At 46.1% G+C, this 17,325-nt stretch overlaps 1 protein-coding gene across 2 annotated transcripts in view; it reads left to right on the top strand.

Annotated features, from left to right (window-relative positions):
- The window catches only part of LOC116842856, an 85,517-nt gene that overhangs the window by 16,146 nt on the left and 52,046 nt on the right, over positions 1-17,325 (top strand). For both annotated transcript variants that reach the window (XM_032812619.1, XM_032812620.1), the window contains exons 3-5: positions 2,247-2,318; positions 4,628-4,730; positions 6,166-6,400. In XM_032812619.1, the coding sequence (XP_032668510.1) occupies positions 2,247-2,318; positions 4,628-4,730; positions 6,166-6,400 (410 nt within the window). The remainder of the gene's footprint in view (positions 1-2,246; positions 2,319-4,627; positions 4,731-6,165; positions 6,401-17,325) is intronic.

The raw sequence follows: 17,325 nt of genomic DNA on the forward strand, positions 1-17,325 counted from the left end.
CTCTCTCTCTCTCTCTCTCTCTCTCTCTCTCTCTCTCTCCTCCTTTTTCTCTTCTTTCTCTCTTTCTTCTCCAACGTTGTCGGCATTTCGTACGTTCTTAAAGCCGATTTAATATCGGCGTTTTCCCGCGGTCTTTTGCCGCCGTATATCGGATTTCAATCGCGACTGGCCGGCTGCCAAGGCGTGGACGCAAACAGCGCGCGCCGCACGAGTCCAATTATTTTTAAATGAGTGCGAGCAATTAATTCGTCAAGGAGCAAATTTAGAGGAAGATAGAAAGAGAGAGAAAGAGAGAGTGAATTCATCATAGTAGACGCGTACTCCTGCACCTGTAGACGACCGCACTCGACCTTTTCTTCTTTCGCAACGAGCGGATGTATTACTTGACTCACCTGTCGTGTCCTACGTCGCCCATGGCGTTTCCCTGTGCCGCGCTGTTTGCGCGACACCGACGCTAATTCATTCCTGTGGCGGACAATTTTATAACGGCGATGATAATACTTTGGCCGCAGACTCCCTTAATTAATCGTGCGATGCGAACGCGCGCAAAATAGAAAGGTGTGTCTGTCGGCCGCGGAAAATACCTCGACCAGAGAAAAAGTCCTCCATGAAAGTCCTACGGATACATGGTTGACCCGCTCCGGCAGCTACTGTTCTCCTCGTCGGTTGCAACCCCCCAATCGTCTCGTTACACACAGCAACCCGTAGTGTTTGCGGCTCTCTCTCTCTCTCTCTCTCTCTCTCTCTCTCTTTCTCTCTTTCTCTTCTTACGGTGGCCGGATTAATCCTAAGGGCGGTCATTCATTCGTGCAGGCTCCTGGCATTTATTAGCACAGGTCAATGCTTTAAATCGCCGCGCCGACACGCTGCGAATGCGCCGCGCCCCGCTTACACGCGCTTATGTACACGCGTGTTTATAAAGACGAGGGGTTCTTCTGTGACCTTTCTGTGGAGTCGACTATTAAAAAAAGAAAAAAGAAAAGACACTGTCAAACTCCGCGTATCGTGTCGTGTGAGCACACGAATCGTTTTATTTGTCGGTATCAGGCGGGGTGTCAGGCTACAATATTTACGGAATGCGACCTTTTGTAAAAGAATCGAAGGTGACTAAATGCAACGCTCACGACCACGAAGGAGCACATGCGTGAGAGCTAGCGCGCATAAATTCTCTTGGACGCAAATTTAATTTGTACAAGCTCGCGCGTTGCACGTGTCATCGCGTTAATTATCGGTGCGCGAGTGCGCGTCAGTGATTTTGTGTGTCGCTTGACTTGCACACCTGTATTTGAATCTTATTAAGCGCAATCGCGTACATCGGGTCGCGCCGATTATACTAGTTCGATAATTCGTACTAAAACGCCGGTAGGTGCGATGTTCACGTAATGATCGCCGCCGGTGTGCGGTAAACAGCGCGAAGGAACTAATTAGCAGTAAACCTCAGGCCACGGGATCACAGCCGTTTGCCTTGGCGCGTTTTACAGGTGCTGTGATCTCTCAGATTAGGCTCAGGTTGCGCGAATACAAAAATGTACGTATAACCCAAATCGAAATTTTAAATCTGCTTTAGATCTATATTTTCTAACATCCACGTGTTCTGATGAATCAGTGTATGTGTAATGCAATGAAAAGTGAAATGCTGCTTAGAGTCTGTAAATGGCAGAAAACGCACAAAATGCCACTTGTGGGTTCTAAAGAGGACCTGTCGGCAAAGCTATTAGTTTAAATAGAACCAAAATAAGTTAATGCATGCTTCAGGGAATCAAAATAGGATATCGAAATATTTAATGGAATATTGAGGTCGAAAATGGGATTAAGTTTCGACTCGGGAAGTCTTGTTGTCTTATACCTAAAAAATATATATAATCTTATTTTTTGCAAAGTCCTCTTCTACATTGATCTCAAGAGGATTTTTCTGAAAATAAAAGAAAAATTATTTATAAGCATAGAAGAAAAAACATCAATATATATGGTCCGAGCATTTTAATTTTAAATATTAATTTTAATTTTTTAATTTAAATAATATATATTAATTTAAAACGTAATTTTTACTACACATTATTTCCTCTATACAGATAAAATACGAAATTTCTCAAATCTTAAGAATATTGTGCTTAAAATATTTCAGGAGAATCCTCTCGAGGCCAACATATAATGATTTCGCTAAAGATAAAATTATATTTCGTTTGATTGTGCAAAATGTCTCACAAACCCTTCAATGCGCGTTTCTCATGTGCTTTCTGTTACAGTGAAGAAGGCGCGGTTCGCCTGCGAGGACGGTTCGTATCGTAAGCGAGGGTGCAAAGAGGGCGAGGAGGGGGGTGCGTTCCAACGAACGATCACACGCTCCCTCTCACACGAGCGAGATATCAAGGGGCGCGTGATGACCGAGATTCAAAATCGTGAGCGAGACGAGACAGCGTGTGACCGCGGTTTTTTGCTCACGCTTTCCTTCGAAAGCGCCGCGGACAATTTATTGCACTCCGATTGGAACAGTTCCAGCTTTCGCATTATGTGACTCCTCAAGCAGAATGTCGTGACGTCGCCCGTTTATACCGAAATAATTTTTCCGCCCGGCGATGTAAAGGATCCTCGCGGGGGGATCCTCTGCCTTTATAAACCACCACGCCGATAAATCTTCCCTGGACGATGTTCCGTACGATTCCGGAAAAATTATTGCGACTCCCCCGGGCGAATTTTTCCGATAGGTCGAAAACGAAAGTCGAACGATCGCGAACGGTGATAGCCGAGAAGTCCCGTAATTGATACCACGTGTGACCGAGATCAGTCTCCCCTTCCCCCGTTGCATTCAGTTATTATATACTCGTCGCGATGACAAACGTAACCTTGGCAGTCTCGCTTGAACGTTTATATTATGCACTTTTAATATTCCACCGTATGTGACGCGTACGCCATTGTACAGTCGCGTACTTATGAAGACCATTATTTCACGCAATGTCGCAGATTGAAGCGTAACGATAGCGTCCGCGCGCGCGAACACACCACACACACACACACACACACACACACACACACACACACACACACACACACACACACACACACACACACACACACACACACACACACACACACACACACACACACACGCACGCACACACTTGCCTTGCGCGTGAGCGTGCAAATGCATCCGCCGTATTCATGAATTTATTTACTCAATGTTCCCGCGAAACCACGGTGCATTCATGCAGCAAGCCCTTATCGCGACTAAAATTAGCCCCCCGCCCGGATTTTTTGCACACGACGCTCCCTCGCGACTCGCGCGCATAAAAACGAGCAAATATCTTCGTGCTCAAGTAAGTCGTCACGATACACTGCGAGGGAAGAAGTTTTGCTGATTTCACCAAATACCAGTATCCGCAACAAATGATTTGCTGATATGAGTAGTAAATTCACTGTGTAGTGGGAAAACAAATAATTTGCTACTTTCAATTTGCTGCTCCAAGCAGCGCTTTTGCAATGGAGACAAAACTAGCCTAACCTAACCAGACGAGAACAAATATAGTTTGTATCTCGGACAATGTAGGTTTATCAAAATGAAAAACGATTTGCAACGGTAACTGTTCGATCTGTTTCCCTGACGATCATATCAAACGGCAAACGTGCTTTTATTCTGATAACAGAGGGATTTTTCTCGGTGGTGGGAAAACAAATGATTTGTGACCTTCAATTTACTGCTCTAAGCAATATTTTTGCAATGGAGACATAACTAACCAAACCTAAGTGGACGACAACGAGTGTGATTTGTATCTCAGACAACGTATGTTTGTTAAAATGAAAAACAATTTGCAACGGTAACTGTTCGATCTGTTTTCCTGACGGTCAGCGAACGTGCTTTTGTTGTGATAACCGAGGGATATTTCTCAGTGCACATTCGACCAGTTTTATTTTGGACGGCACCCTCAGAATCGCGGGAAACCACGCGTTATTTTCACGTGTCATTTAGCTTCGTTTACGCCATCATCTAATTTTTTATTAATAGCCCTGGCTTTCTCTTTCTCTCTTGCTCTTTTTTCAAATCGGGTGCCAGCAAAGTTTTGCGCGCGCGACCCTCGCGAACACACGTTGCACTGTGGAGATAATTCCGGGGGTGCGAAATGTCGAGGGTTACGCACTGTGCCCGAACACGCCGCGGATCGTAAAGTCTCGCCCCCGCTTTTTGCGCGAACTTATCGAAGTCTTGCAGCCGGGGACGCGGTATGGTACGGCGTCGTCGTCGACGTCGACGGGGCTGTGGGCGGAGAAACTTATTGGAACTTAACGTCCCCTTGTGCACTCGTTCTCGGCCACATAAAACAGAAACTCAGCGAGGGTGCCATCGGGAGCGCTCTTAAATCGCGAACGTAACAGCGCTCTCGCTAATATCGCGCGCGCGTTTACGGCGAAGTAAAATGCCTCGGTCGAAAGAGCGACTCTCACCTGTCTCGTGAGATTCGATCGTCAGGGACGATAAATATCGTACGTATTGAGTCAATACAGACACTAAAAGCGACTCTTCGTCGCGACTGTTTAATCCCCCGGCATATCTCGCTCGCGTTTTGAGAGAGCAGGTGACGTGTGTGATCGTTGCTGTCGGCCAACGGCAGGGATTTATCGAACGCGATTTCAGCGGAAACGTTCAACTCCTACGTGACGTTGAAGCTGCAAAACGTGAAATCGACGACAGTCACCGTGAAAGGGGCCAATCCATGCTGGGAGCAAGACTTCCTCTTGTAAGTTATCGCCGATCTATTGTCGCCCGAATGTTCATTAAGCGCATTCGCGCGCGTGAAAAGAATTCGTCGAGAGCGTTAGCGTAGTTGAGCGTGTTTGCGAAACAATTCGGAAATTGCTCTCGCGCGGTTATTATTACAGCACACATATATTATTACACGTACACATATATTCACATATGTACACACACACACACACACTCTCTCTCTCTCTCTCTCTCTCTCTCTCTCTCTCTTTGTCGGCATCGCGAACTATCGCGTGCACGCTGATACTAAAGTATCTAGGATGGCCGGTAATTTGTGCGCATCCAAAGGAATCCGAGATTAATCATACTTTTATTTAACGGGATTTGCGGCGGAATAAATCCTTCCCACCTGCGTCGCGTCGGTCGGTCGGTTGATCCGCAAATTTTCCGAGAACGCAACGCCGAGAGCCGTGAAAATTTCCCGTCGATGAATACGCGACGGAGAAATACGAACGCTGCTTTTTCACGGGGGAACGGCCATTTCACCCGTTACTCTCGACTGATAACAAACTCTTGGACGCTCAAGATGAGATCTCCCCGCGTCCGTCGTTTTTTCGCGTACATATGTTGTTAAATGGGTCACTATAAAGAGACTGACTCCGTCTTTTGGCGCAATTTTGACCGTTTGCAATGCAAAGATGCATTATTTTTGATCTTGGCTCGTTCTTTGTTTTCTTCGCTCTTCCTCTTTCTCTCTCTCTCTCTCTCTCTCTCTCTCTCTCTCTCTCTCTCTCTTCATTTCTTTATGTTTGCTCGTTTGCATGAAGATTAAATCTTGTGCGTCTACATACATTTAGCATACATTTAGCATTGTTACATTGAGTTCCTACTATGATCTGACTCAGTGTTCTTGAAAATTTACAAACTTGGTTTCTTTTTCTTTCTGTATTTTTGACTATGCTAATAGTGTATTCATTTGTCATATAGCGTATTTATATCAATCGTTAAATGCTTGTTACTAGATCCTCTCACTTTCCACTTGTTACCAGATTGCTCTCACTTTCAGCGCAATTTTTCGCGTTTTAAATGGATTTATTTTTGGTTTTATATGGATTTATTTGTATTTTTTGTATTTAATCTGTTGTATACTATCATTATTTACATACCTTTTTGCCTTGACACTTCACTACTGCTTGCATGCTGCAATTGTAAGTGATAACTCAAAAGGTAATAATAAATATTCACTCACTCTCTCTCTCTCTCTCTCTCTCTCTCTCTCTCTCTCTCTCTCTTCCTTTCTCTCTTTCTTTCTTTTTCTCTCTTTCTCGTAAAATTTCGAAACTCCGTGACTCGACTTTTACGACGCGGCCGAGATCTCTATAAAAGCGTGGACCGGTTTAACCCCGCGATGTAACAACATTTTTCCGCCGTAGTCCCGCAAGAATTAATGAAACTTGTTTGTTACACAGCGAGACGAATGACATGAACGCCGGGCTCTTGGTGGAGGTATGGTGCAAAGGATTCTTGTGGGACCGCTTCCTGGGCTACTACTATATCCCGCTGTCAGAGGTGTCCTATATGAACGAGGTAACGAGAAATCAGTGCAACTTAAGTCGTACCGAGGTACAACAACAAGGTGAATCACACACATCGCCAGACATGCGTGACACCAACAGCAACACACAGCAAGACGTCACCGACACGGTACACCAAAACTCTCGTACATTCGCTATGTACACTACAATGTAATTCGACACACCGCTCGCTCGGATCGAAAAATCCGCCGATTTTGTCTCGTTCTTCGCCCCTCTTTCTCTCTCATTTTCTATCGTGGCAGCAACAAGTATCACTGCTTTCAGTTCGCGATATCTCGATACAGCCGTTCGAAGGCCGTCCCTCATTTCGCATTGCATTTTATTCCGCGTCGTAAAGGCGCGGCCATTTTTAAGGGGAAACACCGTCGTAGGCCGATGACAGTCTGTGAACAATACTTAAGCACCCTCTACACGTAACGTCTCTTTTTCTCCCTTTTTCTCCCTGTGTCTTGTTCTTTTTTTCTGCCTCCTAGTCACCCTCCTCATCGCCATCCTTCCGCCTCTTTTTCGCGGTCAGGCGATTCTGTACGTGAAATGAAATTCGACGAGTGTTTGCGCGTCAAACGGACGGAAATCAATTACGGTCTGGCACGCTACCGATGCACGCGCCTGGTATTCGGTTTTCGGCGCGGAACAACTGTATGAACCGCGCGCCACGCATCATCTCTCGACTAATGTCCGTCGTCTAATGGTTCTTTGTTATGACGCTGCGCAACCCTTCTCTCATTCTTTCTTTTCCACTCTTTCTTTCTTGCTGTTTTGTACAACGCGCTGTGAATCTAGATGGGAAGTCGGGCTACAAATGGAGAACGTGACGCAATCAATCGTCGTCGCTTCCAATGCGAGAGCAATTCGCCCGGTATATTATGTCGCGCACGTGCGACATCGAATCTGTGCGAGAGTGACGCGCCGCGGTGACCGTTCTGCACTGACGTTCCGTCAGTCTTACGATCGTCGTGAGATGCAGGGTATACATTGTACTCGAAGAATTAACACTCGCGCAATTTACGCGGTAACTGACGTAGCAAACGGCATACAGTCGCAATTGATACGACGATTTACATTACTCTTTCTCTCTCTCTCTCTCTCTCTCTCTCTTGGGTACACGTGTACATGCGCGACGCACACTGCGTTCATAATTAGCGTTGGATATTAATAGCGGTCTTGGGACCTAATTTCTCTTATCGCCGCGCCACCATCGGCCTGATGCTCTTAGGCTCTCGAAATGCAAGTTACCGGAAGTTGGGAATGTCGATTCGCCGCGCAGCGCAAATTACATCCCACTTGGAAACTCATGCGACAAATTGATGCTCTCGGGATAGGTAGTCCCCGCTTCGTCTTGCGGGTGAAAGGTTGACAGACACGAGCGCGATTAAGGTCCATCTCCTGCCCACTGAGAGCCCCTTTGGACCGACTCGCACGACTTGTCGAGGTCGTCGAACCTCGAGATTTTTTCTCCCCGGGAATTTTGCCTCGCCGGAATCGGTCCCCTTTGTCTTACTTACTTTCTTTCTTTCTTTCTTTCTTTCTGCCTTCATTTGCGTGGCGCGGCCCGCTGCACTTGCGCCACGCAAGGCAGACAAAAGTGAATTTTCGCCAATTAAATTACTCGAATGCTTGATCGCGAGGCTATCGGGCGACGAAGAGACGCGCGCGGGTTATCCGTTTATTCGATAAAATCGTCCTTCCCCTCGGCGAGAATAACTCTTTGAAGCTTTCTCTCCGGTCATTCTTTCAAATGGTTAGACAAAATTCACTCATGCGCGATTCGGAAACGAGGGAGCGATTCTCCGTCTCTTCTTCATTCTCCTCTTCTTGGTTGTTATTCAAATTCCCGGACGACTACCCCGGACGACTTAAAGTCAATCTCCCGTTTCTTTTCTTTCTTTTTTGCGGCGGCACCCTCTCATTATCGACGTTATGAATTGAATAAGCGCTTCTTTCTACGAAGGGGAGAAGCTCAGCTAACGCGAGTCGATATCACGAATCGTTTCATCAACTTTAGTATCAACGACGAAATCGCATTTCCCTGGCGCGGATAATTTCGCACATAAATACGAAAAAAATACAACAACATCTGTCCGTGAGAAGATACACATTTCGAAGAGCGGGGAAACATAAGTCGAGAACGTGTAGGTGGCAGTGGAGAAGGACGAGCAGAGTCAGACAGGCTTGTTTGCTTTTTCCGCACGAAGTGCATCTGCAGCATCTTTCGGGTAGAGTCGAACAAATTAAATTAGGGAGCAGACTCACCTTGGACGCGACTCGGTCACGTCCGAGAACATAACTCCGCTTTTATATGCGACTATTAGTGTTACCGTTCTTCAGGTATTCCGTGCGAGCTCGCGAAGTCTCCCAGTAGAGAGACCGCTGGAAAATGACGTCGCATACTGGTGCCGTGCATGTTCTTCCTCCCTTTCTCTCTCTTTCTCTCCACCTTCCCTTCAATCAAAATTAAAATAAAAGGGAAAGAAAAAAGCTGCGAATCGACGCTCTTTGATCGAAGATCGTGCTATTACTTTCGGAGAATCGCGTCAGCGGAACGGCGAAATCACCGCGGCGATGCGCGCGACTTCACCCGCTCCCGCCACCCTTCGGCCGCCGTTCCCGACCACGACATCGCCATCACTATCGGCAATTCCCGGATCCTCTTCCGCTCGTGACGTCACTTGGCGCCCGTCCAAATCGCGATGCTCAATGAAACGTTCGAGGAAGCCCGGCTGTGTGTGAGAGAGAGAGAGAGAGAGAGAGAGAGAGAGAGAGGGCGACGCGAGAGCGGTCGGTAGGGTTTACGACGAGCATTATGCTGCGTGCACATACGCGAGCACAGGGATGCGCGCGCGATAGAGGCAACGACCTTGACGAGAGATTCAGCTGATTCTCATGCTTTTTCCATGCCCGAAGGAAGGAAGCCTGACTCGGCGTCGTCGGCGAACTCGACTTCGCCTGAAGAGGGCCTTTCGACGCCCTAACGATCCCTCATTCACACCTACGAGACCACGTATCCGCGCAACTTTATATCCTTTGCAACGGTATCCATTACACGCGTGCCCGTTCTCCGTGGACCCGTGATGTATTACATCGCTTCGGCGCGTCGCCTAGAAGTTGATGACCGTGTGATCTATGATCCGCGAGCGCGCGAGGACAAAAGTGCTGCCTTTTATCTGCGCGAGGAGAGAATGAGGGATAAGGATAGAGGGGCGTCAAGATGTTCTCTCGACGAAGTCCTTTGGCGCAGCTTTCCGCTTTACGCTACAGCTCGATTGTGGCAACAATGGGGGGAATCCACAAATCACGCTATAAATCGTTCCTCCGCGAGTCCCCGACCAGGCCGATCGACGAACCTCGCGCTCCGCCGGTGACACTCCGCGAGATAAAGCGCCGGGATTGCGAGAACGGGTGAAAGGATGCACGAGGAACGGGGTAAATACATGCGCGGCCGCACGAGAGATAGCGCGCAAAAGGGACAAAAGAAGGCCTCGTGCGATGAGGAGACGGTGAAAAAGAGCGCGATAGAGGAGGGCTGCGCGGATGAGGGATGACGGAGGTGGACGAGATGACGAAGACGCGATACGCGGCGTGGCCGGCGACGAGAAAGGCGACGGATCGAAACGTGGCCGAGATAAATGAGCCCCGAAGTACCAATGCGCGCGCGAGGTCGGGATTGCTTTTCCCGCGTGTCGTGAGGACGATCTGGGTCAGCCGCGGCTTAAAATATTCATAAAACTGCACGCGAGCGCACTATATGAACGGCCGATCTTATACAAACTTGGGACTGCGTCAGACCGACGTGCGAACGATCGAGCAATTCATGTCGCTAATGCGCACCAATAACGGCACGCCGGACCGTTGTCCGGGCGGCGATGTCTTATTAACCCTTGGTGCTGGCAGTCGTCATGCGCGTGAGTGCGCGCGCGTGTTCCTGACGGCGGACTTGACAGCGCCTTTGTCAATGGACACTTTCGCCACATGGCATTTCTCTTGTCTCGCGTCTCACGTGGCGTATGTGGCGGCGAAATTTCGACTCGCGCGAAATGGAAGCTCCGGCTACACGTCGTCGTTGTCTCCTGGTCGAATTTCGCCAGCTGATTTACCACTGGAGCTACCATCTCCGCGATCAAGCACTGATTAATAGCGTGCGAGCGAGCGTTGCGCTCGCTTTTGGTTTTATTCGACGTCCGAAGAGAGATAGATCGGCCTCATTCGAGTCGGGTCTCTCGTCACGGACGATTTATTTTTTCGCGATTTGCATTTTCATTAACGATTCGAGTCTCGCTCGTTTTCTCTCTCTTTCTCTCTCTGTCTCTCTCTCTCTCTCTCTCTCTCTCTCTCTGAGGCTCGCTCATTTGCCCACGAAGACAGCCTAGATCCTTTCTCCACCTCAGCTTTAACGGACGCCGGAAAATCAATCGACGACGTTTAAGTGGCTCCCTGACATTTTCCGCTATAGCCCGGGCGGGAAAAACAAGAACGAGACCACGTCGATTTACTTAGCAGCGGCGGGAAAAAGGGAATAGAAGGAGAGGAAAAGAGAGAGAAAGAGAAGTCCGATTGCGGAGCCATCCGTGCTTGTGACCCGAGAGGCGACCTGATAACTCGGAGGCAAAGGGATCCAGAATCATTCTCGTGATCCACGGAGAATTTGGAACTGATGAAGGATCATGCTCTCACGCGCAAAACTGACGGCTTGGAAAGGGAGGGGAAGCGCGGAGGAAGCGGAAAGCGGTCGTCGTCGATCGATCGCCGCCGTCTTCGTCGTATACTTTTGCCATTTCCTCACCCCCTTCGGTAGCACCTCACTCCCCTCTCCCAGTCGTTTCCCTAATCCTATCGGAATCACGTCTGATCGTAGACACGTGGTCGAGCATTCCTGGCGCATGTGTTCCGAACGGGACAACCAGACACGAGTTGGAACATTTCGGCGGATTGTCTCACGAGTGGGTCGGGATGGGCGAGATACTTATTTGTTCGTCGGAGGGGGATGATTCGTTATAGGCCTTGGTACAAAATAGATTTCACCGTCATAACTAATCATGATTTGGTGAAAGCGTCTTTGTTGCAATAACTACAAATTTGCCGCAACCGAAATTTTTGCCACTGTTGCTTTTGCATCGATTTTATGACTAAATATATGTCCACAGGTAGGATTTTCAGATATCCATGTTACAACGAGATTTAGACCCATCTTTGACTATATAAGTATGGACTGCCAGTACCCCCACTTTTCTCATTTATCGGTGTACTGAAAAATGTACCCAACAACTTCGAGATATAAGCCTCACCTCATCGACCAAAAACCGGGAAATTTTAATATATTTTAAGATGTATCAATTATAATGAAACACATTTTGTATTTTGTGTTTCATAATATGCAATGTAAATATGCAATGTAAATAAAAATCTTGATTTATTTCGTGATGTGATAAATTATAAAATAATTATAATAATGTGTGTATAATTATAAAAATAATATATAGAAATTTAGAGTGAATAAAAGAAACGTTACATAATTTGTGCAGTTATATGAGAAAAATAAACTTTTAATTTGAACGTACATAAAATTGGAACATAAATATAATTTACATATATTATTATGGAACATAATAAACATAAGTATAATATTAAAATTAAATGTGTATTAAAATTAAACATATAATAATAAACTTTTTGTTTAATTTAACAGATATAAGTATAAATAAAACAAAAACAGATATAAATATTCAAGATAATAATTAAAAATTATGTCCACATATAAACAAAACTCACTGACCCTTAAAAAGTATTGTTTTTGTTAAATACAACATGTCGGATAAAAGTATTGCGCAATTTTAATATTGTATTTTTACTGTAATGAAACAATTTTATTTAAAAAAAATAAATGCAAAATTGACTTTATTAATATAAATTTGTGATTTTTTATAACATCTAATAACTTTTATAAATTCATATGTATGCGTATTGAAGTTTGTAAATATGAATATATATTAATATATTATATATTATATATTAATATAAATATAAATATTAATATTTCTTATTAATATTTCTTAAAGTAATGGAAATCATCTTATGAAACGCGTTGAAACGAGTCAACTAATTATTTATTCTGTTGCTCTGGTATTTGGATGAGTTGCAGCTTTGTACAAAATAATATACCACCATTTTTGATAATTTTGTTACATTAATTATTTTAATAAATGTTTGGTAAATATATATATATATATATATTGTAAGGATACAAATATCACATTGAAGTTATAAAGCCTGATCTACAATATGCTCTTTGCTTTTTGCTTCTTTCTCTTTATCTCTTTCTGACTCAAACCTCAAGCTTTAAGTCAGAAAAAGATAGAAGGCAAAAAACAGAATGCAAAGAGCATATTCTAGATCAGGCTTAAGTACTTCGTAAATGACGAAATTTTAGTTCTCGCACTCCTCAATTGGTCGATGGTGGTGCGACATATCTTGACTACTAGTCTGAAGTTAGCTACTGGCAGTCCATACTTGTCAAAGAGACCCTTGTTAGTAGTTGAAACTCGTGTAAGATATTCAGATTTTTATTTGGAATTAAATCCAAATTTTTCAGTTGAATTGTATGATACATGTAACCTCGAGATCTGATCCAACTGAAAAACTCTTATCTATCGTTGAACTCAACTCTGAAGTCCGTATTAATAGTTGTCACTTGAAACTTGTCAGATACTCGGATTTTTACTCAGAGTTAAATCCAAGTTTCTCAGTCGAATTATGACATGTTACCTCTGTAATCGCGATTCAACTAAAAAATTCTCATCTAACTCTGAATTCAATTCTGAGCCCCTCATTTGAGACGCGTTTCAAGTAATAACTATTAATACGGGTTTTAGTTAATCTCTAAATTTCTCTAAATTCGGAGTGAAAATTCACTCGAAAAGTGGAGTGACAGTTGAGTCATTCGAATTTGAGTGATTTTTCACTTTTGTAGAATAAATTTCCTCTCTGAATCGTTAAATGAATATTTTCATTTAAAATTGAAGAGTGAACCTGATATGTTTCACCATCAGAGATATTTATTTACTGCAATCGTAGATAATCGTGTATTCATATAGAATCCATTTAATTTTGAGTGAAACATTCTCTTCTTTGCTCTCGAGTGGCAATATTTTCACTCTGTCACCCCGAGTGAAAATACCACCACATTTCACTCATTTTGAATGCAATTTTGCTCCAGGAAAAAGTGAATATCACACGCAGATTTTTACCGCCACAGCTGACTTTTCTTACCGTAGCGCGATTGTAGTCGGTCCTCTTGTGTCGGCTGGAACGTGTATAGCGATTCTTCGAGAGAAAATCGCGACGTTCCGCGGTGACTTCTTCTATCGAATCGTTCCCATCTGCGAAAAAATCGAATCGCATACAATATGTGTATACACATATGGCGGTTTGTCCTCGTCGTCCTCGCGTGATAAACGCGTAAACAAGTACAGTAGGTGTATACATACGTTCGTGGGCCGCGTATCGTACAAACAGCCCCCGTCGCCGTGGAATCACATCTGGTTATGCAAATCTCGCGGACTCGAGGCGACGTCACAAAGCGACGAGAATAAATCGCCGCTATTTGTCTTCCTGTTGCGCGCAAAGGCACTTCGCGGCTCGATAACCAGGTAAACCCGCGATCATGAACGAACTGATGGTCGAATAAAAATCCCCCGCGGTTGTTAGCACCTATGGACGATTATCCGCGATTATTGCCCTCTACGAGTGCATAGCCGCTCATTAGCGTTCGTTCCTCGCAGAACAAGCCGTTTCGATCTCATTTTTCTCTTTTTCATTTGCTTCATCGTCCAATAAGTATAATTTTGTTCTTGACGCAATTATACAAGGCCAGCCTGGCCTTATACAGCCGAATCTTTCAATACTGCCAGATAAAAATATTTTAGACAAAATTTATAGGATTTTGGAGAAAAGAGGGGAAAAGACGGTGACTTTAAATTTTAATCACGAATTCGCCAAAGTCATATGGAAGTTAAGTCTTGTTTCTTTGAAGTGATACTTTTTGTAGCAGACTCTAGAAAGCCGCAAAATTCTGCATAGAAAACCTCTAAGATTTGTATAATCCAAATAGCTTAGAAGTTATTTAGCGCTACTCTAGCCGCCTTACACCGGAAGTATTTTTCTTACTCAAAAGGAACACATCCGGTGTGAGGGAGTCAGGGTACAGACACAACACAAACATACACACACACACCCACACACACAGGTGCGTTAGCGAAATAAATTATTTTTACTTCTTAGTGCAATTTTTTGTGAGCGCCAAGCTCACTGCGCTTATTGTAAACGAAACTTCAGAATATTACGCTAGAAATATTTTTCTCTTGGTTCTAGAAGAATCTTCTCCTAGCTGTATGTGAGAGGATTCCGCCAAGAATAAGATCACATTTTTTCGGGATGACCAGGGCGTCGGGTTCTCCCGATGGTTCACGCCTCGGGAAAACCGACAACCGTCATCGCGAACGTTAAGACAGATCGTCGTCGGCCGGCTGTAAGGCAGCCACGTGCCCGCGCAAGTAGATACAGGCGCGCAACGTCAGACGGCGGCGCGCTCGCGTGATGAATGCATATATCTCGTTCGAGCGAGCGGACAGGTTGCATTTCGGCGTGCCACATTCGCCATTATGCAGTTTGCATCCTGATTTATCGTACACTATGTCTGGCAGCCGCGACTCTTTTTCTCCGACCCGCCGTGCCTTTCTCCGACGAGCTCCCTTGTCGTAGTAAATCGCATAAATCTCATTTTCCCCATCGTGGGTGCAGTCACGTAGTCTGGTGGATTGCGAGCGATGACGAGGCGGAACGCGGCTCTTTATCGCGACCAGAGTGCTTCCGGTTATCTCGGCATGCTTCTCTCTGGCGAGACGTTGACGTCAACGTCAACGCTGTTGTCGTCGTCGTCGTCGTCGTCGTCGTCGTTAGTGCACTGCAATGTCCGTCATCTCGGGCCAAACTGGAAGTCGTTGAATTCCTGGCTTCCTCTCTCTCCCTGTTTCTCTCTCACCCTTTCACCCTCAGCGCGACGATGTACGTGAGTAGTTCCTGGCCGGCGTGGGGTCATTGTGTGCCATCGGACGCTTAATTACGCGGGCGTCATGCCCTGTCCGCGAGTGCTCGTCAGCTCCGTCCCGGCGACCACCACGATCGCCACACACTCACACCCGGCTCCCACGACATCATCATCGACGGCTCCCTTTTTGCCGTTGCAAGATTGAGACAGGGAAAGTTCTTCTCGTGCGGGAAAATCTTCGCGACCACAACGGCGCGAGGAAGTAAGAAACGTTGCGGCCAGAGAGCGGTAACTCGGCGTCGCGACTATTAGCGATCACGTCGTGCCGCGTGTGTCCGCGGCTAACGACGCTCGTCGTCCCTACGGCCCTTCTCTCTCCGCGGCATTCTCCGCTATTTATCACTCACGCCGGGGAAATAAATGGCGCCGCGTTCGCGAGAACGATCTCCCGGCGAAGTGGTAATAACTGTTGGCTACGAAAAGTATACAAGCAGGCGTGAGAGGACGAGGTGCACGCGCGACGACGACTGTACGTGGTTTCGTGATCGTCTCGTTTTATGCCCGCGTCACACTAGCCATTGGCGTTCCAGTCGAAGCACAGTATTCGCAATGTTAAAGAAATTCGTCTTTTATCTACAGCGCGAGTCTTGCACGTCCTTCGTATCGCGCGTAAGAGTATATTCTGCTTCAGGCGAACGTATTTTTCTGGATTCGAGAGGAGAAATGTTAGAATATTGTCTGGTGCACTTAACTGCGGTAGAACAAGAATCTGTGAGTGCAGGCTAAATCTCATTGTAACATATGGATACCATATCCATCGGAAAGAAGCTTGATTGAAAGACAATTGCAGACGCGGGCACGAACGCAGCTGTGATGTGGGCATTAGTTGGCTGCTTCTTTGTTGGTCGGCGAGGGCGAATAAAAAATATCTTCCGGCCGCTCGATCGGAACGCGCGATCGGGACAGCAGGTGGCTTCTTCTGTGCCGACGGCTTCCTGAGATAAGAGAGAGCGCGCGCGAAAACTCGTTTCCGATCGTCGGGGAAATCATATTCTTCTCGCTGAGAGTGCATATTGGCCTCGCCAAGCGATCGAAATCGATCGATCGACCGACCGACGCGCGTCTCTCGTGGCTTCCTTGTCCTCTACCCACACGATGGGCACGCTAATTGGGCCGGCTTGCGAGGAAACAGATTGAAACCGGAAAGGTAGGGGCGACTGGTGCGTCACACCAGCAGTTCCCGTCACTGCTAACCTAATTCGACCCACCCCGGCGGTAGCGCCGTAATAGGGCGGAATTAACTGGAACGAACGGTCGCTCGGTGCTCCTGAAGCGTGCTTCTTATTTTAGCGCCATTACGGCGCGCGGTAGCCCCGGTCTGACGGCGCGTACCCACCGAGTCGCACCCCCGCCGTCTAGCCAGCCAACAGAGAAAATGGCAACTTTTTCCATAATAATGAAAAATTCATTCTCCGACCGTCCATTAAAATTCCAGAGTCACACGCGCGCGAGGCTGTACCAGTGAGAAGGAGAAAAAAAAAAAAAAAGAGAAACGCCGTGCGAACCTCGTGACATTTACGTGGAAACGGGAGCGATTTCCCGAAGAAAACAGATTCATGTCAGTAGGTGAATATAAATTGACATCGTGATCGCGCGTCCACGTATCGCCCGTTTTAAACGATCCGTATTCGGATGCCGCTCCTCGCTTCGTTGCGCGATATTACTGAACGGACGGTTACCGGTCTGATCCCTAATGGTCTCTATTGATTTCCACAGGCAAAACGCTACTAATAATAGCCGATTATATCTTAGCGTCGCGTCCGACCAATTGAGATCACCAGTCGGTATCGAAATAACCGTTTGCAATTTTTCCAACCCTCTGCCATTTAAGTATCGATCGTATAAATATCGCGTTGCCGCTATTTTTCGTGTCATGCTCGAGAGAGAGAGAGAGAGAGAGAGAGAGAGAGAGAGAGAGAGAGAGAGAGAGAGAG

Source organism: Odontomachus brunneus, unplaced genomic scaffold, assembly GCF_010583005.1.
Source record: "Odontomachus brunneus isolate Ranch 3 - 2012 unplaced genomic scaffold, Obru_v1 Obru_scaffold_027, whole genome shotgun sequence".
Taxonomy (NCBI): Eukaryota; Metazoa; Arthropoda; class Insecta; order Hymenoptera; family Formicidae; genus Odontomachus; species Odontomachus brunneus.